Source organism: Polyodon spathula, chromosome 18 (genome assembly GCF_017654505.1).
Source record: "Polyodon spathula isolate WHYD16114869_AA chromosome 18, ASM1765450v1, whole genome shotgun sequence".
Classification (NCBI taxonomy): Eukaryota; Metazoa; Chordata; class Actinopteri; order Acipenseriformes; family Polyodontidae; genus Polyodon; species Polyodon spathula.
The window spans coordinates 19,727,044-19,749,935 of NC_054551.1; the positions used below are offsets into that span (position 1 = coordinate 19,727,044).

At 36.6% G+C, this 22,892-nt stretch overlaps 1 protein-coding gene across 4 annotated transcripts in view; it reads left to right on the top strand.

The window, feature by feature from the left end:
- The first annotated feature begins 342 nt into the window (after positions 1-342).
- Positions 343-22,892, top strand: part of LOC121331093 (tubulin polyglutamylase TTLL7-like) — a 69,970-nt gene continuing 47,420 nt past the window's right edge. For 2 of the 4 annotated variants that reach the window (XM_041278260.1, XM_041278263.1), the window contains exons 1-2: positions 343-499; positions 21,274-21,429. In XM_041278260.1, the coding sequence (XP_041134194.1) occupies positions 21,336-21,429 (94 nt within the window). In that variant the 5' untranslated portion in view covers positions 343-499; positions 21,274-21,335. Of the gene's footprint in view, positions 500-5,543; positions 5,595-14,848; positions 14,909-21,273; positions 21,430-22,892 lie in introns of those variants that run through there. The other 2 variants (XM_041278261.1, XM_041278262.1) reach the window with 2 other exon arrangements.

A 22,892-nucleotide genomic window follows, 5' to 3' on the forward strand; every position in this document is an offset into this window, starting at 1 on the left:
CACGACTGAGTGCCTTACGTCCATGGTATAACCAACCGTGCTGGTAAACGAGAGTGTTGCTAAGTCTGCTGTTTGCACTGGAAACAGCAACCGTGATAACAAAAGCCGGGGTTGAAAAGTCCCTAAAACAAATACATATAAGCTACATTAATGGTTACTTTTTGTACTAAATTGTTCTTCACAAAACAAATAAGTGATATATTTAATAATATGATTTTTTTTAGGATGCAACTGCTTTTCTTCGAATATAAAACAAACATTACAATTACGAACACCCCTTTTTTGAGAATGGTTCAAGCCCACTCTCAAAGTCCTAACATTCACATGTCTGTACAACGAAAAGAACCCAGCAGGAAGGTTGATTGGAGGAATGTCTATGTCACCATCAGCTGCATTAAAAAAATAAATGAAATAACGTACCCTGTAACATTTATAAAAGAGATCGGCATTGCTGGATTTAACCAAGGAAAGCTGTAAAACAAATACTGGATAATAACAGGTAACTCATTATTTTTTAAATGTTAATTTTTTTTTTGTAAACGGAGATCTATGTTTTAGCTATGTAGTATGTATACAAATGTTGTGATTTTAAAGAAACTCAGCTTCAAGTGGAAATTGAAATTACGTGGAAATTGACCAATCATCTGCATTTCACGTTTATTTGGTTATGTTAGTACAATGTTTTGTTCGTGAAACGCTAATCATTAACAATAAACCATACATTTCAACGCAGTGCCTTTCCGCGTGACCCACAATATGACAATTTTCATAAGGTTATTATTATTATTATTATTATTATTATTATTATTATTATTATTATTATTATTATTATCAACCCAGCTAATGCTCTAGCTATCGCAATGTTAGTGTTTGCATGGATTCACTCAGCATCACTGCTTGGCACACAAAGCAGGTACTGCTGTATTTCCGGGATGCAGACATATCTTATATACTGTATAGACTTGACATTATTAGCTTTACCTTTAGGTGTATATAATTTGTGTTGTCCAGTTATTTTAAGTATTGCATAGTGCGCCTCCTCTTTACGTTCTTCAGTAAATTACGTTTTGATTTTTTATTTACACCAAACCAATCACTGCATTTTCCAGTTCATACTGTATAACAAGCATTTACAATATTAGGAGATTATCATTAAGCTTCAAAATATTTACCAAAGGTCACTACATTAAAGCAGCTGTGGTTCTTTTATGATCGTGACATTCTTTAAAAAATAATGTATATTGCGTCTACACAGTCATTTGCAACTAAAGGAAAATAACAAAAGAAAACAAACAATGCACATAAAAAAACAAAAAAAAAACAAAACAACAAAAAAAACAAAAAAAAAAAAACAACCCCCATAATATCTGATATGGATTGGGTCAAGTAAAACGCTAAACGTTAAATGCGTGCTGTTTGATTTTCTGATTTGTAAGCAAGGATATCTGGCCTTACTGAGGGCCTACAGTGGCAGATGTACAAAACAAGGGCCACTCAGTATAACCAGTGCTCGACTGATGGGATGGCCACTTGAACTGTGATACAGCTATTCGTTGACATAGAGCGAAAGTGATTGAGAAAAACGCGATGCGCTTTTTTTTTTTTTTTTTTTTTTTTAAAAGATGTATTTCATGTTCCATGGGTGAAATTATGAACAAAATGAAAAATCTTACCATTACAATATTTACTGTACGCTTGCTTAGGTGATGCTGCTGGAACTCGGTGGGCTATTGTACTATATAGATTTGTGTAATTTCTTAGGAAACTCAATACTGTTTTGATTACTACTTTATGGATCACAAACAGATGGGACTTGCTGTGGGGGTGGGGGTGCAGATAATTTGAAATAGACAATTGTAAAGGTTCAGAAAGATGCTGTTTTTTTTACATTCTTTTTTTTTTTTTTTTTTTTTTTTTTTTTTCTGGGGGTGGGCGATTATAAAAATGTAAGATATATATAATATATATATATATATATATATATATATATATAATATATATATATATATATATATATATATATATATATATATATATGGATGTAAAAAGAAATATATATAAAATTAGCACCTCAGCCAACTGCCTAACTAATCTGCTGTATTCAGTTTATCTTTGACTTGCTGCCAAGGGAAATCAAGTACAATGAAAAGAGACTGTACTGTAGCATCTATAGAAAAGTGATTTAACTGAAGCATCCCTTTCTTGTTTATTTGCAAAGACTGCATTGTACTGTAATTGTTTCGAAATACTAACTTGATCAGGTTGTTATACTGTCGTTTTTCCAATTCTTATAGCCCTTTAAAAGAATCTAAGTGCATGAAAAACATTATTTGTTAATGTGTTTTCTTTGAGGAAAAAAGCCACACCGTATTTATTAGACAAGGCAACTGTAAAATGAAAGTTATTAAAGTACAAATATTTAATGGCACTTGCATCACTTTATGAACACATTGGTTGTCTTACAGGAAGACAAAGGAACATCTTTGTAGCAATGGCGCCGGGATTTTTTTTTTATTAGCTTTAGATGACTCAGAAACACAACTATCAATAACATCACAGTAATACATTATTGTTCCCACTCTAGTACAGAGTTTATACAAACTATTGTAGTGATGATTTGGTTCCTATATGCAGTAATATGATAATAAAACTGTTTTGTGGTTGTAGGTTTTTACTGCTCCCTTTCTTAGTGGCCCACTTTGCAATGTAGATTGATTCAAATAGGAAATACAACAGTATACTGAAAGCATGCATAACATAGTATTTCCACATTTAAACACATTAAAAAAAAAAAAAAAAAAAAAAAAAAAAAAAAAACCTTGGATACTATTAGGAATAAAAAGACCACAGTCTATGCCCACTCTTCAAACTTGCCATTGAAACCAATATCATATTTCCCAAAGCCTCTGCAGAATGTTTTGTGTTCTAGTTTAAAAGTATAATGAGCTACAGTATGACACTTTCAAGAGTTTTACAGCTTCTTCTGGTGACTTTTCCAGAGGAGAGGAAGCCAGCCGTTTACTCCTGCAACTCGTTCTCAGTTAGCAAATTACCATGCTGTTGCATTGAATGTTTCTGTGAAATGCTGACCCTTGTAAATGTTCAGCAAGGAACCCAACTTATAACCACAAGGCCCCTGACAGTGTTACACAATACAAACAGGACACACACCTTACTTGAGCATCCTAAGCCAATGCAAGTAAAACATGAAAGCTGTCAACAACTTGAGTGATCTAGGACTACTGATTGATACCCAACTCGCACACTAAGATCAGCATGACTTCCAGAGTTGTCTGCTCTCCTCTGTTTGATCACAACCAGGAACGTCTGCACAATACTGTATTATATATTCTTGTAACTTTCACTTCCAAATCTCACCTTGGATGCATCATTACCACATAATGATTTGCTGACCCAATATTAAACATTTTTGCATTCATATTCCCAAAACCCAAATACGAACTTTCACACCAGAAAAATTCTAAAAATGAACAATACTCCAACAATAATCTAAACAAGCCTTCAGCTAATTGGACTGTTCTATTCTGTGCAATTTCCTGCCCTCCACCCCTCACACCAAAGACAATTGCCTTTCTTCTCTGTCCCACCCATGTCTGTCAGACATTGCTGGTAATCCATATCCCCCTTCCCTCCATTCCGTGACAGTACAGTCTCTGACTTCAACCCTTTTTGACTCTGACCACGCTACAGGTTAGGATAGGAGTGCTTACATACAGACCTGGCAGAATTTCTTGAGTTAGAGAATTACACCCCTCAAAAATCATTATGTAAAAGGTGATGGAACAAAATCTACTGAACACCAGTACATTTGTGCCTATAACACAACAGCTGCTTTCAACTCAGACAATGTAAAATCTTAACTAGTCTGTCGACCATCAGTGGTTATAATTGAAGGTTGTCAAAATTTGTGAGCAAGTGACCTTGTGACAGAAATCTCTTGGGCAGCATTGCATAAAACAGAACTACTCCAAATCTATGAAAACTGGAGCACAGTTTCCCTGGCAGGAACTTGACTTGACCATTTTTAACAGCATACCACTTTAAATAAACACTATGACATATTTAAAGCATTACTGTGTGTGAATTGCTGACTGTGTTCTTATTTGGTTAAAAGTGTCATCAGTCAGTGACTCTGCATATAGTCTCAAGTCCTCAGATTTCTGCCTCCTGTGGGTATTTCAGAAAAGTCATATGCTCAATGCAATTTCATGCAGAGACTAAGTGACATTGCTGCGTTATTTTTTACACTTTTGCTGTTTGGGTAGCACTGTGAACTCTGACATGTAACTGTTTCTTCCTGTAACTGGATAATGATATATATATATATATATATATATATATATATATATATATATATATATATATATATGTGTGTGTGTGTGTGTGTGTGTGTGTATACATATATATATATATATATATATATATATATATATATATATATATATATATATATATATATATATATATATATTTGTGCATATTGCTACGAGAAGCTCTTTTCGGTTGTACTGTTGCTGGATTTGTATGGCAGAGCAACCAACCTCTGCAGGGAGTTTGTAAAATACTGTGAATGGAGCAGAATAGTCAGACAAATTTCAACCAAATCTGCTGTTAATCATTTTAATAATTAGCCCTTGTACTGAAACGCAGCACATTCTGTACATCATTAGTAAAACATACAAATTGGTGTATTGCTAGTCTTCCAAGATTCATTATAGTAGGTCAGGCTGAAAACATGATGTGTGTGTATATATATATATATATATATATATATATATATATATATATATGGGTATATATATATTTCACAGACCACCATTAGTTTCAGGTCAAAAATATGTTTATTACAAACTAAACCAATATCGGTACAACAGGTATTACATTTTGTCCAAAATTGAATTGTACTAATGAGCAATGGTATTTACTGTACTACATTTCAGAATTGATAGATATCATCTGTACAGTAGGATGTTATTTCGAAGCGCTAATGTTCCTTGTTGATATGCTGTGTGTTATTTACTGTAGCAGGTGAATGCTGATTCTACTCACTGATGTGTTCCCTGAATCTCTGTGGTAGCCCATCTCAGAAACGATGATAAAACAAACATGTGCAAAAAAAGTTATGTTCTGTTACTTGGGTTAGTTCTGTAGCCTCTGAAGCTGTTTCTTTTTCATAAACTACAGCTATGGCCAAAGGATTTGCCTCACCTTATAGAATGAACACATTTGCTTACATAAAGTTGAATAAAACTTGCTGAAAACAATAGTTTTGATTCCGATGAGGGAAGCAGCAGCATTACCTTTTCTCCAGGTCGAAAGGTTCAGATTAATGCATTTTGATTGTAATGCTGCTGTAGCCGGTGCTGAGCTGGTTTGAGATTGTCCTGGGCCAAACGACCGCCAAATCTTGGCGATCTCTAAGCAGGAGCACATGCTGCACTACATTTGTGGGCGAGCCTTTGTGCTCCTCCCATCCCTCTCTCTCAACAGATGGAGAATGCCGCAAGGCTGTCGGCCATACAAAGGGAGAGAACACCTTTGAACTCTGCGACACCTCTCACTGCAAAAAGGAGGTAGGGAAGAAGCAATGCCCAATGTTTTTGTTCTTGATTTACAAGTAGTCTCAGAATCGCCTTCAGGGTCTGATTAAATTGTTCCACCAAACCATCTCACTGTGGACGATGAACAGACATTCTGATGGGACGTATTTTTAGTATTTTATATACTTGCTTCAACGTGTTTGACAATAAATTTATTCCATGATCAATCAATATCTCCTTGGGGAGCCCTACTCTTGCCATAATCTGCACTAGTTCTGTGGCTATGGCAGCAGCACTAGTGGACCTCAGTGGAACTGCCTCTGGGTATCACATTGCATAATCTACCACCACTAATATATGCAAAAGGCTGACTATGTCCATTGCGATGCATTCAGAGGGGGTGGAAATAGTCGGCAGTGGGACCAAAGGGGCGGGGCACACTCGACCCGGCGCTACTTGCTGGCAGTCTGGGCATGTAGCTACATATTTACCCTACCCAATAAAATCGATCTGCTCCCTTGTCTTGTCAGCTCCGAGGTGCCCCGCAAAAGGGATATCGTGTATCCTCATGACTTTACTGTGCTCCGGGGGATATCCAACTGACAAGACAGGGTTACCAAAAATGGTGTTACAGGCTGTCCTGTGCCCGTGACAAGGTTTACCCTATACAGTAATTGCCCCTTGATAATCAGATGTGGAAATACTAGCGCCCCAGAGCCTTCAACATCCTTACCTTCAATAGACCGGACCTGTCCCCAAGTGTGCACTAGTGAGGGGTTGTTATTTTGGACCCACACTATGTCCGCGCTTGAGTGCCACATGTCCGGTATATTGAGAGGGGCGGGAGTAACATCTGCCCTTGATGGCCCAGTAACCTTGCCCTCTCGGTCACACTGAGTTCTGACCCCCTTTGACTGGCGTTTGTCGCCGTTATAGCAGGCTCCCACCAGCCTCCAGCCTTGTCTTATTAATGCTTCCTCCCATTTCCGCAACCTTCTCTATATTATACATTACCAGTCATTTTCGGCTTTTCTGCCAGATTTACGTGTACGGTTGGGACTGCCATTAATTTCACCAAATCTTTATAGTTTGGCCTGTCTCGACCCAGAATAACTGGATGTGGTAGCCTTTCCGCCACCCCAACTACCAGGTGACATTTTATCGGACCGACCGATAAATATGCATTGACTGTGGGGTATGTTGCCGGGTATCCATGGATACAGGAGATTGCCACCTGACCTTGTGGCTGCCACAACACACTGCACAAGAGAGATGCTCTTATTAAGGTCTGACCACACCCTGTGTCCACTAATGCATGGGTTTTCACATTTCTCAAAATCACATTAATAATACAAGGCCCCTCCCGACCATTTTTCCCTCGCATACCCGCTTCAGATGCCAGATTACATACGGCCATGTCACACTCCATCGCAGATGGGCATGACCTGGCCTGATGACCCGGCTGGTGACACCTAAAACAGGTAGGGAACAGTGGTTAATGGTCTGTCCCGCTGCTGGTATTGCAGCAGGGTGGGTGTAGCCAACCTTGGTCTCCATGGAGGGGAAGTCGCCCATTGGGGCCAGTGCTCTAGTAGGTCTAGTAAGTCCTGGTGGTGGGGGTGGTGGAGCAGGGAGATGAGGTGGGGCTCGGATGCTCCATTGGGCTGGAGCAGTGAGTAGCCTGGACTGTGCTGACACCAGAGAATCCTAAAAATCCTCTGCCAGTTTCACGGCTTGGTCCAAGGTGTTGGGGTTATGGCGCCGTATCGGCTTGCGGCTCGGCACCAACCGCATGGCAGAATTGCTCTATTACAATAGCCTCCCCCATCTGTGCACTTGTTTTTAGTGTGTGTGTGTGTGTGTGTGTGTGTAAATTTACAGGGATCTCCCCAGGAATTCTGTACAGCCAGGCGGCAGAACATTATAGCAGGGAGCACTTTTAATGGAAAAATAAACTTGCCTTACCTTAAATATATAATACAACAAAGAATTTGAACAGTGTTTTTTGTTTAGTTGTCTATATCTGCTTGCACTTTTTTATATTCTACATTTTTTTCATTACTGTTTTTTGTTATGGTAAATTTCACTGGGGAAAGATAATGTTGGTTTATTGTAGTTCACACACACATACACACAAAAAAAAAAAAAAAATTCCTTTTCACTTCCTTTTTAGCTTAATTATTAAGCTTATTGCTTAATTTAAATAGTTTTCTTTGTTAAGTTTTCAGGGCATTTTGCTAATGCACGTCTGTTTTAGTTTTTCGCTGTTCTACATTTTTTTAATGCAACTGTTCATTTCAACCATTTTTTTTTTTTTTTTTTTTTTTTTTTTTACACAACAGTACTTGCACACGTTTGTTCACCATGACTGTTGCATGAAACATGAGTGTAGTAATCCAGGACCTCTGCACTTAAGCATTTGTATATCAGCTGAGAAGTTCAGCTGATATCCCAGCACGCCTTTCTTCTAAAGGCGTACAGCCTCTATACAGGAACCCCCAATATCTCTCACAAGCACCTGGGTACATATTTTTACGATATCACGATAAGAGAACTTTTTAGATTTTTTTTATTTTGGTGCATTTTTATAGCTATTATGTACTATATATCATCTTACAGTACAATAATACAACAACACATGGACTGAATGATAATACCCAAAAATAATCTTAATATGTTTTTAATAAATTACAGTGGCTCTCAAAAATGTTCACCCCCCCTTGGACTTTTCCACATTTTATTGTTACATCATGGAATCAAAATGGATTTAATTAGGTGTTTTTGCCACTGATCAACACAAAGTCCATAATGTCAAAGTGAAAAATAAAATCTACAAAAAAATGTTCTAAATTAATTACAAATACAAAACAGCAAATAATTGATTGCATAAGTATTCACCCCCTTGAGTCAATATTTGGTAGAGGTCTATTTGGATAAGTCTGTACCAGCTTTGCACATCTGGACACTGCAATTTTTGCCCATTCTTCTTTGAAAAATTGCACAAGCTCTGTCAATTTGGATGGGGACCTTTGGTGAACAGCAATTTTCAACTCTTTCCACATATTCTCAATTGGATTGAGGTCCAGGCTTTGACTGGGCCACAGCAGGACATTGACCTTTTTGTTTTTAAGCCACTCCAGTGTGGCTTTGGCTGTATGTTTGAGGTCATTGTCCTGCTGGAAGATGAATCTTCTGCCAAGACCCAGGTCTCTTGCAGACTTCAGCAGGTTTTCCTCCAGGATTTCTCTGTACTTTGCTGCATCCATTTTGCCCTCTATCTTCACAAGCTTTTCAGGCCCTGATGCAGAGAAGCATCCCCATAGCATGATGCTGCCATCACCATGCTTCACGGTAGGGATGGTGTTCTCAGGATGATGTGTGGTGTTAGGCTTGCTCCAAACATAGCGCTTAGCGTTGAGGCCAAAAAGCTCTATTTTGGTCTCATCAGACCATAGAATCTTCCACTTGGTCTCAGAGTCTCCCACATGCCTTATGGCAAACTGATGTGAGTTTTTTCCAACAGTGGCTTTATTTTTGCCATTTTCCCATAAAGGCCAGTTTTGTGACGCACCCGGGCTATTGTTGCTGTATGTATAGAGTCTCCAAGCTCAGCCGTGGAACACTGTAACTCCTTTAGAGTTGCCATAGGCCTCTTGGTGGCCTCCCTGACTAGTGCTCTTCTCGCCTGGATACTCAGTTTTTGAGGACGGCCTGTTCTAGACAGATTCACAGTTGTGCCGTATGCTCTCCATTTTTTAAAAATTGACTTTACTGTGCTCCGGGGTATATTCAGTGCCTTGGAAATGTTCTTATATCCTACCCCTGATTGGTGCTTTTGAAGAACCTTATTCCAGATTTGCTTTGAACGTGCTTTTGTCTTCATTATGTAGTTTTTGTTAGGAAATGTACTAACCAACTGTGGGACCTCCCAGAGTCAAGTGTATTTAACCTGAAATCATGTGAAACACCTTAATTGCACACAGGTGGACTCCATTCAACTAATTATGTGACTTCTAAAGACAATTGGTTGCACCAGAGCTTATTTAGGTGTGTCATAGCAAAGGGGGTGAATACTTATGCAATCAGTTATTTTCTGTCTTATATTTGTAATTAATTTAGAACAATTTGTAGATTTTATTTTTCACTTTGACATTATGGACTTTTTTTTGTGTTGATCAGTGGCAAAAACTCATAATTAAATCCATTTTGATTCCATGTTGTAACACAATAAAATGTGGAAAAGTCCAGGGGGGTAAATACTTTTGATTTCCACTGTAGCCCATGCAAATACAGTATTAGGTGGTGGATTGCTTATTTTGAAAACCCTGCGTTCATTGTCACTATTTTTGCTTTGAAAATAATCGGTTATCTTTTTAGCAGTCATTTTTAGCGTTTCAGCCTCTGATTTGCTTAGCACAGAAAACCTGTCCCTTAAGTTGTGATTGGTTAAGTGTTGTGTCAAGACGTAACAGCTGACACTGTTCCAATATTTTAGTTTTTTTCACCCAGCAATGCGCAAGTGATCTAGTCTGCTTGCAGCACAATTAATCATTATTGTTAAAGGCACTCTAGTATCTGCAAGATGGGCAGATCTGTTTTTTTTTCAGCCGGGCGGCGGCTGCCTTTTTTGACACGACGAGACGCCTGGCCTGTTGGCTGCCTACAAAATTGGAAAAAAATAATCAGAATTGCACGTGGGAACGTGAGTTTTCAAGTTTGTTTTAGCGGAACGGGCTCTGCACGCCTACTGCGCCGCCTCGCCTCTCCACAAGCTCGACTGGGCTGTTTTTTTTTTAAACTACTATAATATATATAGTGCACATGGCTTCTGTTTCATGAATCCAGGAAAATGGGCTAGTGTGCCAAAAATCTGAAAATTAAATTATAAACATAACTATGAACTAATCCTAACTTTCCCGCCGCACGTCATATTTGTTGCGGTCAGACTCTGAGACTACATACTGAGGTGCTGTGTTGGTGGTACTCGTTCCCGCGACATGGCAAATCTTTTACAAATCGGGTTTTCTACAACTAAGCGACCAATATGCCGTACGGAATGTGCTGAAATCAATAAATCATAAGGAAAATATGGGAAAAAAAATGAAGACGAACAGTTAGTGTGGCCACATCTGGCTTCATTATAACAGTGAAAAAAAAAATAACGTTCTGTTTTGTTTGGCATTAGTTTACCAAACTTGCAGAAAAAACAGCAACTTTGTTGTGAATTCAACATTTCGTTTACATCATATCCAGTCTGAGAGTAAGATGTCCCGATGGATATCCAGATACGCGATCGAATTGTCTAACTTTTTAATTTCGGATCTGCTGTGTTTAGGTCAAAAATGCCTTTCACAATCTTTCAGCACTCGTTGGTATCACTCAGCAAGATTGGTATTGACTTGGGAGAGGCTACACAAGCGACAACTCTCTGTATAGGATTGCTATTATTTTGTATTATGAATATTATTTTCATAGTGTTTATTATTAGGATTAGGAATGGGAATTTTGAATAGTTTCCTATTTGAATACACAGGGCCTACAAATTTTGTGTATTCGATTACCCGAACTCTGGTCCCTTACGCTACCAAGAGTAAAAGGCAAATGCGTGTACACAAGCAGACAGCATAACAGTGTAAGCCGTTAACGTTTAGCCGGGTTGACATAGTGTACAATTTCCAACACGAGTTTTCTCAATGAGCAGAAATGTCACAGTGCGTATCTCTTCCAATTAAAGCCACAGTAGCATAATATTGTGTAAACCACCAAATAATAATTTTTGCTGTCATGTATTCAGAATAAAATAACACCTATCATACAGCAACCTAAATGTTCCACATCTGTTTAATTCTAACAAATAATGTGTATAACAAAATCTTAATAGTATAACTATTGTAACCTGGTCAAAACAATAGAAAATACATTCCAACATTACAATAGTTTAACATTACTAATTACAACTAGCCATCAAGTACTGACGTTAGATGAATCTAAGTCAAGTTACTTTGTTTAGTCAATAACCTGTAAATAATTCAAAACAAGGATACATGGTCAGTGCAAATGTTCACGTTACTGCATCCATCAGAGAAAGTCAACAGTAGATGTTTTACATTGAACTGCAGTCCAGAGTTAAAAAAATAACTCCTTTCCAACTCCAAGTATCTTGCCTTTTCTTACTAGTCACTGAGTTGTTCTGCTTAACATTTAGTATGTCTTTATATTCATCATAACGTTAAATTACCTTTCTAATTTCAATGTTACTCAAGTTTGAATTCCATTCAGAGTTCACCGGTACTATGCTCCCATGCAGGTCCACGTGTACTGTATAGCCTCCTGCTGATGTAGGTTATAGTGGGGCAGGTCAGTTTAGTCTGAGTGCCTGCAGCTGAGCATTCACTGTAACCACTTTAAGCTAACAAGGTTCGATTTCAGAAGAAAAGTATGGCAGAAAATAGTAGACCCTGAGAACGACATTATATAGTGTAATATGTTACTGCAGGAAATTGCTGTATGTAGCTGTTAGTTTGAATCTAGGATTCCCTTAGTATTCATACGACAAGGGTAATGGGAAAAATAGTCTACTTACTGTATGTGGATTTTAAACTGGTGCTCTTCTAAAGAAACTTAATTATGTTTTGTACTGTATGTTTAAAAAACATAAATACCTCCTTGCTTAATTGGATTGTCAGCTTTACAAGGGGGAGACTGTCGGCTCTAAGACTGGCCCAGGTCTCTACTGACTACCTGTGTAATGTGGCTTTACCACGTTCTGAGAAAATAAATATCACTTCACAACCGGGTTGTAGAATAAAAGCAGCCTGGAGCTGGGATGCCACTGACTTAAAGTTTTCAATTCACTTTCCATTGATTACTGGGCTATCCTAGGTGATGCAATTATAGAGCAAAAGCTGAGAAAAAGTTATAGTATTGATTGAACTTGTATCAATCTATCTTCCAGGTACCATTGGAAGCAGTAATACTGATTAAGCTTATAAAGAAAAAAAATGTTGTAAGCTCGCTGATCTTTTTTTCTCATCAGTACAGCTATTTCAGAAAAGGAAAAATATTCCAAAAAGGATCTATAAGATGGGGAATTTCCCCCCGTTGTGACGACGAAGGATTAAATATTTACTATGGAAGTTGTTTAATCTTGAATGCAACTTGGGGTATACAGTATTGCAGAAATGAACCTCTATTACCACATTATGTTGTCCATGTATATTGAATTCTGTGTAGCTTACTTGTGTAGTTTTCTCTATTTCATGTAGTTGTTTCTACTTGGCATCCATTTTGTTAATATCATCTTTTAATGTTTATCACGTCTTATGATGCTACCGTAAACAACATAGTGAAGACTGAAATTGTTTAAGGCTGGTGCTCCCATTAAAAGAAATGGATGCAAAGTAGGAAAAGATAAGAATGTTTCAATAGATAAGTTAAATTCTGCAAATATAGTGAAAAGAAAACTAAAACTGAACAGTTGCCATGGTGAAGCATGCTGTGCAGGTACTTGGGGAACGCTGTAAACAAGTATGGTGAGGGAAAGAGAAGTACTTGCTGAGTGGGGCAGTTATTAAGTTTAAACCAAGACACTTTCTCTGTCCTGTTAAATTACATTTGCTCCTGTTTAAAAAAAAAAAAAAAAAAAAAAAAAAGAAAATATCCTCCTTGATCTGGAATATGTTTATGGTGTCCATCGTATAACGAATACAGTTGTGCCAGACTGGCATTTCAGCCTGACACCCCTGGTCTCCAGTGTCTAGCACCTCTGCTCCTGTCACAGTACCCTATGATAGTTCCACTAAAGGTGACATTTTTTTTTGTATGTTACATACAGACCCTTGTTTGTTTACCAAACAAACAGGTATAAGATCATGACCCGTGACATACTTTGGGCACCTGTAATGAAAGGAACTTATATACTTACACTCCGTTTGTGTTTCATGATGGGCTCAAGGTTCGTTAGACACTCTCAAACTACTATCCCGAGTACCAAGAAATCCAGAGAGTTTGAAGAGATCCTAACCAATGAGCTTTTTAAGTTGTCGCAGACTTCTCATAGGTTGCTGTTTACTTTTTTGATCAACGTAGTTTCTCCTTGCACGGTGAATATGTATGGTGTATATGCAGAAAAGTGAACGTGCCATTTACATAATAACCTATCCACATATAGCATTCGCACTCTTATCTTGACCTGTAAAAAGTTAGCAGTGAGGAACCGAGAATTTTTCAAATTATAACCTTGGCTCGAAATGACATGTATTGGCTTTACCATACAAAATGGGGCCATCTTACGGTAGACTGCCACTGATGCTGATAACACCGTTTAAAAATTTAAAAAAATTTTTTTTTTTTGTTCCTGGGTAGTAAGTGTTATTTCCTAATTGCTTATGCCTCAAAAGTATAGAAAATGGCTATTATTCCCCACAAACTTTGCTTTTGTGACCAGGACAGTGATATTTCAAAATATCACTATTTCCAATGAGAAAACGGGCGCTTTTGTGTCTTTTCGTTCACATAAAGTCAGAAAAAAACAACATATGAATCCAAATTAACATGTATTTATACTAAAGTAATACAAAAATGACTACAAAAGATTTAGAAGTGAGTAGTTTTTCGAGATTTACGATTATACTGTAAATTACAGTATAATCGTAAATCTCGAAAAACTACTCACTTCTAAATATCTAAATAACACTTACTACCCAGGAACAAAAATTGTGTTACATAGGGTAATTGTTCTTAAGTAGTCAATTAGCAAGGACTACAGTGGACACTGACTCAGGCAGACAAAGTAAAGATATTGGTTGTCTGTGATAAATTTAATTTGACATAAAATAAAAAAAAAAAGCTTATTCCCTTTTGCTTTATATTTGCTTTCATGTGTAGCTACAACATTCGGGACAAGGACACTCAAGCTGCACAGTATAGTGGTTAGAGCAATCAAAATGCTGAACTTTGTGAGAGGGGTCAGGAGCCAATGAAATGTTTCTGAGTGAACAGGCTGAATTCAACAAGGCGATGTTTTAAATTCAGAAGACATTTTGATGGGAAGACCAGATGCATAAACAGATGTGTAACACGAAAATAACTACTGAAAACCAATTAACGACCAGGGATCTGTTAATAAAATATAATAATGTTGAAAAAGACAGGAATACGTATAACAAAGCAGGAAGCTATGGAAAGTAGTGTGCTGTGTTTTAAACCCTACAATCTGTTCAGTAACACTTGAAGGTACTGTGAGATGTTGGGATACAGTAGTATCTTTTTTCTCTTCAGTATTTGGAGCATTGGTGGGATTCAGGAAATGGAGCAACGATTCCTCCCCAAGTAAACAAAATCCTGGGGTGAGTCTTATAGTTACAGCGGTGAACCTCATATTGCTGTTGAAGTGTGGTATTGCACAAATAAAATTATAGGGATTTATTGATTTGATTTTAATGTTTTTATTTATTTAAATTGTTTTGGTCATCCTGTGTTCACAAAAGTAGCTTCAGTATGTTACTCTACTTCATTGTAATACATTACCAATTTTATAACCCTGCCTCTATCCCCTCCCATAGAAAGAGTACTATTGCAGTACAATGTTCAGTTCAGCATTACTACGTATGTAGATTCCAGGCATTAAATGTGTAGCAGCAACATTTGATAAAGCAAAAGGGTTTTATCCGACAAGGAGTACAAGCCTATTACTGCTTTGGCCTACCGGTATAGTAGTTGGCACAGCAGCCTTGGATGCTGTTGATCTTGGTTTGATTCTGGGCCAAAAAAATGGAGGCTTAAGACATGGGCCCTAGGCCTCCTCCATGGATTCTGAAGCTGCACATGTTGAGAACTCAGCTTCATTCACTACTGCTGCCAGCTGCCAAGTAAAAACACAGTTCTAAACTATTTTACTTATTTGTTAAGGTTTAGACACTATGTTTCTGAACAACTGCTGTTTGTTACTGTATAGTAAATGGTTCACCAACCCTGGTTAATTTTTGTATTTTCAAGGATTTTATTAACTGTTCATTTATGATTTTCTAATTGAAGTTGCATAATTTGTACAGTACATGTGTATGCACAGGTAGAGTGTTTGTGTCCAATCACATTATGAAATGTAATGCCCAGCTTCAGCACCAACTTTGCCTTTAGTAAAAGCTTACAGTAGTTAAATTATGGTAGAGCCGTGAATACAATTTAATAACAGAAAAGCCTTGACTTTTCTGTCTGTTCATACTGCAGTGGCTAAATAATGAAAAGACAAAAGGCTTCTTTGTCCCCGCTTAGTCACTGCATTTTAAATAGACTGTCACTGTAGCACTTGATACTGAATTCAGTTAGACTGACTTGACTTTTTAGATTCTGTTCAGGACACTAAAAAGCAAGCAGTATAATAGAATGGTTTGATTTGCTAGTGCTTTATGTGTATAGCTGTAAAAGGTGAAGGGCGGTGGGGGTGGGGGTGTGTGTGAATGAACTAGCCTTTACCCTGCAATGGCATGGGAAGAAGACACATGAGCCTTGTGTTCTTCCTGCTTATTGGCCGGCAGTCTCAAACAGCGAGTCCAAGGATTGGATGGGATCTGATCTGCTTCCTATTACTGGCTCAGTTTCATTGACTTTTTCTGATTGATTTCTGAACAAAACATAATCTTTTCTAATAACTATATACTCTATGTAAACATAAGCATATCCCAAACACTGTAGATTTTTAGAGACTATGGTACATTAGCCTAGCACTACAAAACAACCATTAGTTAGCATTATCTTTCTGGTGGTTGTAATTTATCAAATTAAGCAGTAGACTAATTGTAACTCATGCACCAGTGTACTGTGTTTTTTTAATAATATAAATAAAATTGTCAGCTGTAGAATTGCTACCAGACTCATTTCACAGTCCGCTGATTCCATCTCTAGTTTACCATTGGAACGTCACTGCAGCTACAGCTGACACAAGGTTTACGAAATAGAAAATGTAAGGACGGTGTTATCAGTTATTTATAAAGGATTACAATTTCTCACAGTCGTTAATGATTTACCCTGCTGTCTCTTTTGCTAATCATGGCAGCTTCTATCTCTCAATGTGCTACTCTATTTATAGGCTACTGTATGCAGTCAGTTTGAGTTACTTGTGCACTATTCTTTACTGCACAAGACAATCCACACCTGCTTCTACCAGAGCATACCAGATTAAAAACAATTTAAGTACTGTAAAAAAAAAATAAGGTCATTCATAGTTCTCAATGCTCAAAGGCTTTCGTTATATGTTATCTGTGCTCAAAATGTTATTGGAGTTATGAATTAAGTGAAAATAACCTTGTCTCAGATATTTTTACCCAGCTCTGAATCTATTTTTTACATTACCCAGAGAATACCCTTAAGTGACCCTACTTTACAGCTCCAGTTTTGGAGAGAATACTGGTACATCTGATCCCTTCTCTTGGATGAGAAATAAAGAATAATAATAATAATAATAATAATAATAATAATAATAATAATAGTACAATATTACAGGGTTTCAAGCGCTTTAGACAATGGAGCAGCTCATTGTGTTTGGCCAATGGGCAGGCAGCAGCTGTGAGAAAAGTATACCATTTAAAATATGCAGCAGCCAGGCTTTTCGGCAAATGAAATTCTGCTCAAGGGGCAACTCTGCTTCAGGGAATGTTACCTACTAGCAGCTGTAATCCCTGCTTGGGATGCATCTCATATATCCAGGTATTTGTACATACTTTTGTAATTTTTCTTTTTCTTTTTTTATTGGATACAAAAGTTATACCACATACAACACCATACAGTAGAGCCTTAGTTTTATAAGCATAGAGAATGAAGGGTGTTCATAAGACCGATATCTAAATATTTTCAAAGGTTGAATGTGTCTGTACTGTTTTATAAACTGGTATGCATCATAAATGTAAAGAATAAAAAGAAATCAGACAAGACTGTTTAACTGATAAAAGGAATGAAATTCACAGCGTGGCATCTTTACGTCTTTCTAAGAGGCTTTGTTTCTGGTTTTAAGGGGTGTTTGTACATGGGTGGTTCTACTGTACAATACTGTCAATATAGGCATTTGTTCCCTTATAAAATTTTTCCAGAGTAAAATCATAGCAAAGTGTAATAAAGCACGGTGAAGCTTAGGTAAGCATTCAAGCACAGAGAGGTATGGTAAATCATATTAAAAGACATGGCAAACCATGGTAAATTATGATACAGTAAGTGCAAATGCAAAGTTACTGTGGTAAACTTAATACGAGTTATGCGATAACTTACTTTCTCTGTATGTGCTGTACAGACCTATTTTTTCTTGATTCATTTTCCGATGTGGTCCTGTTGATTGGATTGGTACGGGTGTTTATATTTCTGGCACACTATACCTTGTTTAAACTGGGAATATCAGGGTTTCAGTCTTTCCATGGAAGAAAATAAACTCTGCAAGTAACAGTTTTGTTGAGTTATTAGCACTAACACAATATATTTTTATCCATCTGCTCAGCAAGTTGAGGGATGGATGTGCATTCATTTTGCGACAGTGTAGTATATCTTCTGAAGAGCTTTAGACAGGTTTTAAATAATTTAGTATATTTCATATGAAAGTGAGACATCGAGGCTGAAATATTGAACACATTTGCACTAATACATAATTATCACATAATTAAACACATAATAATCTGAAGATAGTACAATATTTTCTGTTCAACTTTAATTGCGAGACATTTTATAACTGCTGCTTTAGACTTTAAGATACAGGCGTTTAGACTGCAGGAACAATAAGATTAAAAACAATGGGTACGAATTGTCTTGGAATCCTTCAATAACTTACATTGAAATTGTTTTACAGTACAAACAATCTCAGTACACTTGTACTGTACTTCATCCATTGTTCCCTTTTGAAATGTTTTTAAAAGTCCAGTTGTTAAAAAGACAGGAGTCTTCACTGAATTTAAAAGGCAAAGGTTGAATCTCGTGCCAGAGTTAATCGAAGACGTGGTCTTTGCTACCAGCAAAGCAATACATTGTGAGTGGGAGCGGTGCCACTCTGAGGTGAGATGTAAAACTGCCTGGTGGAAGTCCCACAGCACCACACATGTCAAAGAACAACAGCGACCCTTAACCTCAGGGCACCCCTACACAATAACAATCCTCTGCACTGTAGAATCTAAAGACCAAGCATTCACATATGTTGAAAGGGTTAATTAAAATGTGTATTTTCCAAAACAAACACTGAGACTGTTAGAGTGTTTCAAATGCCACCTTGTGGACAAAATGTAGAAAAATCAGTAACACTTTTTTTTTTTTTTTTTTTCTTCTCTTTTAGTAATAGGATGAAACTGTGGACTATAGTACCGTACTCAAAATTTAGAATTGTATCCAGAAAATGTGAACACATTAATGTTTTGGCAACTAGGCATTCAAATAATAATAAAATAAATAAATTTAAAATAAAAAACAAACAAGAAAAACAACCCTTAATTTAAAAGCTTCTGTCAGAATAATTACATCTTGCAAGTTAGACTAGTAGCCACCTGCAGTGCTGGTGTTTCACTAGCAGCAACCATTGTTTTATATATATTTTTTTGTTGCAATTTGTAGTAACTTTTCACAATGCAGCTTCACAAACTACAGAGCTATCTGCGGGGTGACACAAAGCCAAATGAACAGAGGCCCCCTTGTGGTGATTTTTTTAAATCTATCTATTTATTTATTTATTTATTTGTAGCCTGTGTTATTGGAGTGGCCAGTATGTTCAGTATAACAGTTGAGATAAACAGTCCAACCTGTGGTCATTTTCATCATGATCCAAATGACTTGCATTTGGGAGATGTAGCTTTCACTACAGAATGCTAATTACTATATATCACAGTATCTTTCTTTTACTTGCTGTATTTCTAGATTTTGTCCAGCCCTTGTCCACAGAGCAGTGGGTTACTTCTACAAATTCCTTCTCTTCAATTGTTTTTAACATTGACTGCAGAATAAAATGTCACTTCTGGGATACTTAGGTGCCATCAACTCCAGCCCTGTCAGCTTCTAGTATTTACACTACAAGATGACTCATCTTTTATTCTAATTGTGACCTCATTTAAATAATGGGTACAAATCACACAGCTCTGTCAGCAGGGGACTGCTTTTGATGTGTTAGTTTTATATGCTGTGGTAAGCTTAAATTCATATAGCTACTGTGTACACGATGAGGTGAATTTTGTGAGCCTTGTTAAAATAGCCTATTTTAATTTGCTTTTACTTGTATAGCACCAGCGGCGGTCTCATTTTACAATGTGATGCAGTGGATGTAAGATTACAGAGAACGCATTCTCTGGCCCTTCAGCTGGGGGAATTCTGACTGGAATTGTGTCTAGAACCGCTTTTCACCAAACACATCAGCAAGGGCCATTTTACACGGTGATGGAGTGTGAAGAGTTTAATTAACCACAGTGAATATTAAGTGTTACTGACAGTGGAACTCCAGTGTTACCACATCCAAACTGTAATTATATAGTGGAGGTGAAAGTAAGCAGAAGATACAGTACCCTGGATCTTCAGGAGTTGACAGCTGCTGAAAGATAAAAGCACAGTGCTGTATTACAAAACTACAAGGCCTAATGCTTAACCAAAGCAGATAACCTTCGATACAATTCCAATATTGTATTTTAAGTTATATTTCAGAAGCAAAACATCTAAATAGTTTAAGAATGTTTTTGCCTTTCAAGCACATTCAGAAATCAATGTTTCTCTAATTAGGGCAGATAGATACCCGTTTTATTTTTTCTTAGAATGTGCAACAGTAATAATGTAAAAGTGAATGTAAAATTAAAGATGACTGTGAGACACTATGCTACTACTGTAAATATACCTCTACAATAGTGGGAAAACAACAGTATTCGTTGGTTATGGTAATAGAACAGAAACAGGTAATCTTTTTAGGCAGTGGTAGAAAATAACCTTTACAAACCTTTTGAGGATTCATAACCCTCACAGTAAAGCAATCTTTCTTTTTTTCTATCTATCTATCTATCTATATATATATATATAATATATATATATATATATATATATATATATATATATATATATATATATATATATATATATATATATATATGATCTTTAAAAATTACACCTTTGTAAAAGCATAGAAAAAATCCTAGCACAGTAAAATGCATGATAAATGCTAAGAAACCATACTAAGTGGATAGTAGATAAGACTACAAGGTGTAGAAACTGTGAAATTGGCAAGAGGTCCACGGTTTAAGTAAATTGATTTAAAAAACTGCACAGTAGCGGATACCTTTGTGACTGATGGAACATGCAGTAGAATGAGATCCCAAGAGGCTGAAACACAGTGGAGGTAGTGGTGAGGTAGATTGGAGTGGTAACCACTGCACAAGTCTGCACATGAAAACAATGTAGAGGTTAATATTAGTGCTCCATTGTACATGTGCTCATATTTTACAGCTCTGCAGTCAGAAAAAAATATGACTGGCTCATTTCTGTGAAACTGCGCACATCAGATTGGTGTTGCAATCTCTTGGGAGCACAGATCAAATATTCATCCCAAATGAACAGATTGCTTTAAGTAGCCTGAAGCAATCTTTTAACTCTGCAGTGTGGATTCAGCTTTAATATTCAGCTTTAACCTGCGATGCTTGGATATAATGTAACCCTACACCACTGTGTATGTGTATTTTATTTTCCATATAAACAGCAACATTATTCTCCCTTCTAGAGCCTGGAGATTCTGCCTGCCGCAATGGTGTTAGAAAGCAATTAAGATAAAAAGATCTGTGAATGCCTGCCCAGAATCCAGAGAGCCTGGCAGAAAATTCAGACAGTGTCATCAAATCTTCAAAGTGTGCAATGCCCTCTTTTCCTAATGATGCAGGTAAGTGCTGAAGCAGACATTTTGAACTAGCATGGAAGTGGTATTGTAGCTTTTCAGTAAATCTATCCATCCATCCATCCATCCAGGTACTGTCAGCCTAGCGTTAGAGCCCCCAGAGTTTGAGTTACAGGTTAGATCAGCTGTACTGCTTTTACAATTTGGGGATCACTATGATCCACTTTAGTGAAATTAATAAGAAAGATCTGTATAGACTGTGTGAAAATAAAACACTTTAAAAACATTAAGGAACTTCCAGCCACATTTTGGCAAGGAAAATTAAATGTGGAAGAGGCTAAAATGAATGGGGCTGAGTTTTAAGAGTTAAAGCGAAAGTCACTACTTGCAAAACACCTAGATAGATTTATTATCGTCTTTTTTCAAAACGGTTTATTTACTGCAGTGTACGGAGTTTCTATAATCCTTAAAGATAGTGGCCGAGAGCCACGTGTGAGAGAATAGTCTCGCGGCACTTAAACTATCCAGCACTACTTTATTTATTTATCTATTTATTTATTTTAACCAGAACTACTAGGAATATGGTTCATAGTGCTTTCGTCACTGACGCCCTCCTTCTTAGAGATTCAAACGATGTCTATATATATATATATATATATATGTATATGTATATATATATATATATATATATATATATATATATATATATATATATATATATATATATATATATATATATATAATTATATTCCTTAAATTGAATAATTGTATTTGGTTGTCTAATGAAAATACTGAATTGTCTTGAATTTGTAAATTAATTAAAATATATATTTTTAATAAAGTTCTTTTAAAAATAAAAAAAAAATTGTCTGTCTAAAAAAATAAGTTAACGTAGGTACGCAAATGTGAATTGATACAAATAAAATATTATATCAGGACATTTCAGAGTACAAGTCCTTCTGCTGTATAGAAAAAGCAGTGTGTAAAGAAGCTGCAGTTATAAACAAGTTGTCTTTCAAAAGTGACGTGCCAGAGGACAATGACATGATGACTTCCAAGTAGAAGGTTAATTCTAAGAGGTTCCAAAGTGCCAAGTTTGAAAATTAATTTGCATTCTTTTGGTTTCTTGGCTGCATTTGTCCCATAGCAATATATATATATATATATATATATATATATATATATATATATCTATATATATATATATATATATATATATATATATATATATATATATATATATTTTTACATACTGTTCCAGGTGTCTGCTCTCACCAGCCCCATCTCCTTGTGACAAGCACTCACAAAATTGAAACAGGACAGTGCCTGTGTGTTTATTTCTGATTATAGCCAAACAAAATAAATACAACAAAACCTAGCTCCTCTCTGGAGCGCTAACTAACCCTAGCTCCTCTCTGGAGCGCTAACTAAAATTTTCCCAAGTTTAACTTTATCAGACAGCTAAGCCATTTACCAGTTTTATTTATTTTGCCTCTTTTCCTGTATTC